Genomic DNA, 3,613 nt, shown 5'->3' on the forward strand with positions numbered 1-3,613 from the left:
CTTATGATTGAAACTCAAGGGTTAGATGGCTTAATTTCATATTAATGAGTATATTAAAGGGATTAATGGTGAGGTTATAGTGGTGATTAAATGGGTAATTAGTGTGTATTCAGTAGGTTACCTTGGCTCCCGTATCTGTCTGTGTTGGACACTCCTTGGACACTTCTTAAGTATATACATACATTTGTGTAGACACGTGCCCAATTATACAGTACATGTTTTAGTTTAAAACATTCACGGTTTCTTGGACATATATCTGATGCGTAGATGCATATATCCCATTTCCCAACAACAAAATGCATTTCTATCTGGTGATGTTGGTTCGTATAACTAATAAGATATCTAACTCTATCTGACGGACACATTTGATAAATTTTGTGTTTTAACATAATTTATCCCATTTCTTGACAAAAATGCACGCTAAACTGCTGACTGTTCATTCATATAACTTCAGGAAAATATACATTATTTGATGGTGACATCTGAATGTGGTTGTGGTTGTTCAAACACAGTGTTTGTATTAGTTCAAAAGTTAGATACATGCCGACATTTGAATGCTATGTATTAAGTCGATAGATAAATTTTATACATACGATGATCCTGTGACGGGGTAATAATGCTAAGTATGCGTGTGGTCTCTCAGGTACATCCAGAGCACCTGTGCTACTTCTGGTGAGGGGTTGTATGAAGGACTTGATTGGCTCTCCAGCAACATTGCTAGCAAGGTATCCTCCAGGACACAGATTTTACTTCATCTATGCCCTTTATGGAAATACATTTGTACCATGCTTGCTTTAGATTACCGTTATCTCAAATTTGTTGAAGCCCAATGAATTTCAAACTAAACCTATAGCCCCTCGCTATATGAATCCCATTTTTCAACTTAGCTCTGTTAATTACTTCTTAATTACTTCTAACCATGTTTTCTTGGACGAAAAATGCCTCAGGGACCCCATAATAGGGGACCCTGAGTGGGACAGGTGAGGTGTTGGCTCCCTGTCCCGGGACTAGTCCAGAAATTCATTGTTTTCAAAGTTGTTGGCAAGAGCAAATATCCTTGTAACATCTATATGTGTATAGATGATAGCTAGTGGAAATGTAAATTTGTTTACTATTAGCCTTTGGCACTGTTTGGCAACCAAAAAAAGTGTATTATCTAAGAGCTTGTGTCTTATTGACTTGGTCAATAAGCTAGTAGAGCTGTTTGGTGACCAAAAATAGGAGAAGATTATTTTGGAGATTGTGTCTTTTGCAAGTAGCTTTTGGAAAGCTATCTCAAGTAGCGTTCGTCTTTGGGAAGGAGCTGTCAATTTTTTTCTTCCGTTTTTGTCCCTAATAATTTTAATTTTATATTAATAATATTGCATGACCTTTTTAGTCATTTAACAAATTTAAGCTAGTTGTATAGCTTTTTTTGCCAAACAGCTCTAGTCAATCAGCTAGCTACACAGCTATCAGCTTTCAGCTATAATTTCACAGCTTTCAGCTAGCTTGACAGCTTTCAGCTATAATCTCGCAGCTTTCAGCTAGTTTTGCCAAACAGAGCCTTTGTCTTATCAAATTCTCCTAGCTGGTGTCTTTACTACGGGTTCTTCCATATTTTACCCTCCATAGAAATAACCTCCAACCTTTTACTGATACGTGTATTTCTTACGTATTAGGAATTTTCAATGACATCATTTTGTATTAATTTTTATATGTGCTAGGGTTGAAAATTCCTGGGAGTTTTGACAGAACTAGGACGTTGCTGTTTACTCGGTGTTGAGCGGAGTTTGCCACCAGCAAGATATGTTTATGCCTTTGGGATTTACATTCTGTGGGACCTCAAAATCTCCGTGGGAAGTATTTTGCTCAGCTTTTTTTTTCCTTTTCCTTTTCCTATTAAGAAACTTTAGTATGCAATGTAGTACTAAATTTTATTTCGGCTACCAACAGTATTCCTATACATGCTATTCTACTGTCATATATGCTACCAGTTAATTGCAGATTGTGTTGAGACGCATTATCATCTATTCTATTACTCTAGTTGTGGCAGTGTGATTATCGCAGCTTTGTTTGTGTTGTAACAACTCTATGAATCTTGTCCTCATTTTTGGACCCAAATTGATCAGCCTGTGGGAAAGCGGAGTTTGAATCTTCATTTTCTTATCTTGCGAAGTTGTACTAATTTAGGGGTGGAAATGAACCGAATCGAATTGAACATCATAACATTTGAATTCAAATTCGGTTCAGATTTGTGATGTTCGACTTTGTATTCGAGTTCGAGTTGAATATTAGAACAAATTCGAATTCGATTCTACATATATTCGAGTTGAATATTAGAACAAATTCGAATTCGATTCTACATATATACGGAAGTTGGGGAACTATTCGTGACAACTTGGTCCCTTGCATCGACTCCTATAGAGCTTCGGAAGAGAGATCCTCGGGAGAGATGGGGCGACATTAGGGAATTTGGATAGAGATTCAAAGGAGGCTTCGCATTTTTATTTCTCCCGCAGTTCAGAAGCAATTTTGCATTTTGCAGTTTGCAATCCACTTTTGACCGGTCTATATGCATCAATCAATTCCGTTTGGATAGCTGATGTCAGTAACGTAATATCTCGTTACTCACTGAGAGGGCAATAGATAATGACAGAAACTTCCATTTACCATCAAATATTATATGCAAGATATCTGCGGGTACTGACCAAATATAAGCAAGATACCTGGAAATACTGAGCAGTAAGCACTTTGATTTGTTTACATCTCACTGTCATCAGTACCCATCATCATGGGACGCAACAAAACTTCAACACACATTACATATATGGGGCATCAACCACCTCACAAGCAAAATACCACAACAACTAAACAAACAAACCAAATACACACAGCAAGATCCAAGAACTCACATCTTGCCGTGGCGCTCCCCGCGGCCACCCTCCTCCTCCCCCTCCTCCACCCGACCAACGTCATTGAAAGTTTGCCCGTGCATCTGCTCCGACTGTTTCAGCCTCACTGCCACATCAGCCTCCTCCCCTCCGTGCTCGGGGCCGCCTCCGGCCACGTACCTCCTATGCTCCACCGTCTCCTTGGGTCCCGTGGTGGTCCCCGTGGAGAACTTCTCCTTGATCGCCTCGGTTACATTGCCTATGGAACTCAGTATCCCTCCCTCCGCCTCTCGCCCCCTACAACACACCCCCAAAAAAAAAGAAATTGAAAATAAAAATCCCAAATCAAGTCAGTTTGTATGCAATAATGCAAGATAATTAACTAGTGATCGATTATTACTTCTCCATTGCAGTCTCTTTGGCTTCCCCAGCCTTCTGCCCGGCTTCCTCCTTGTCGTCCCTTGCCCGGAGTTTCAACCCTTCCATTTTCTGTCTCGTCGATTCCTCCGTTGCACCCATCCTCTCCTGGGATAAAACAGGATTTAGATAGTTAATTAAGTTTTCTTTTTTTTTCCCTGTCCAATGGATAAAGATTTGTGTTCACCTTTGCTTCTTCAGCAGTTTCGGCAGTCTTCTGCTTGGTCTCCTCTTTCTTCCCCGTAAGATAGTCCATCGCACTCCTCGCCTTCTCGGCTGCCGCATCCTTGTACTCCCCTATCTTCCCGATCGCCGAATCCTTC

General features: G+C 40.1%; 2 protein-coding genes across 2 annotated transcripts in view; one reads left to right on the forward strand and one right to left on the reverse strand.

Annotated features, from left to right (window-relative positions):
* The window catches only part of LOC109840629 (ADP-ribosylation factor 1-like), an 8,918-nt gene extending 6,875 nt beyond the window's left edge, over window positions 1-2,043 (forward strand). Inside the window, exons 6-7 of the mRNA XM_020409357.1 lie at window positions 644-725; window positions 1,707-2,043. Coding sequence (XP_020264946.1) covers window positions 644-725; window positions 1,707-1,712 — 88 coding nt within the window. The 3' untranslated portion in view covers window positions 1,713-2,043. The remainder of the gene's footprint in view (window positions 1-643; window positions 726-1,706) is intronic.
* On the reverse strand, window positions 2,633-3,607 carry LOC109840630 (late embryogenesis abundant protein ECP63-like). The gene is made up of 3 exons (XM_020409358.1): window positions 3,478-3,607; window positions 3,274-3,398; window positions 2,633-3,170 (listed from the first exon to the last, which is right to left on the reverse strand). The coding sequence occupies exons 1-3, from the start codon at window positions 3,544-3,546 to the stop codon at window positions 2,891-2,893; spliced, it is 474 nt and encodes a 157-aa protein (XP_020264947.1). The 5' UTR covers window positions 3,547-3,607; the 3' UTR covers window positions 2,633-2,890.

The sequence above is a fragment of the Asparagus officinalis genome, chromosome 5, assembly GCF_001876935.1.
Source record: "Asparagus officinalis chromosome 5, Aspof.V1, whole genome shotgun sequence".
In the NCBI taxonomy this organism is placed as follows: domain Eukaryota; kingdom Viridiplantae; phylum Streptophyta; class Magnoliopsida; order Asparagales; family Asparagaceae; genus Asparagus; species Asparagus officinalis.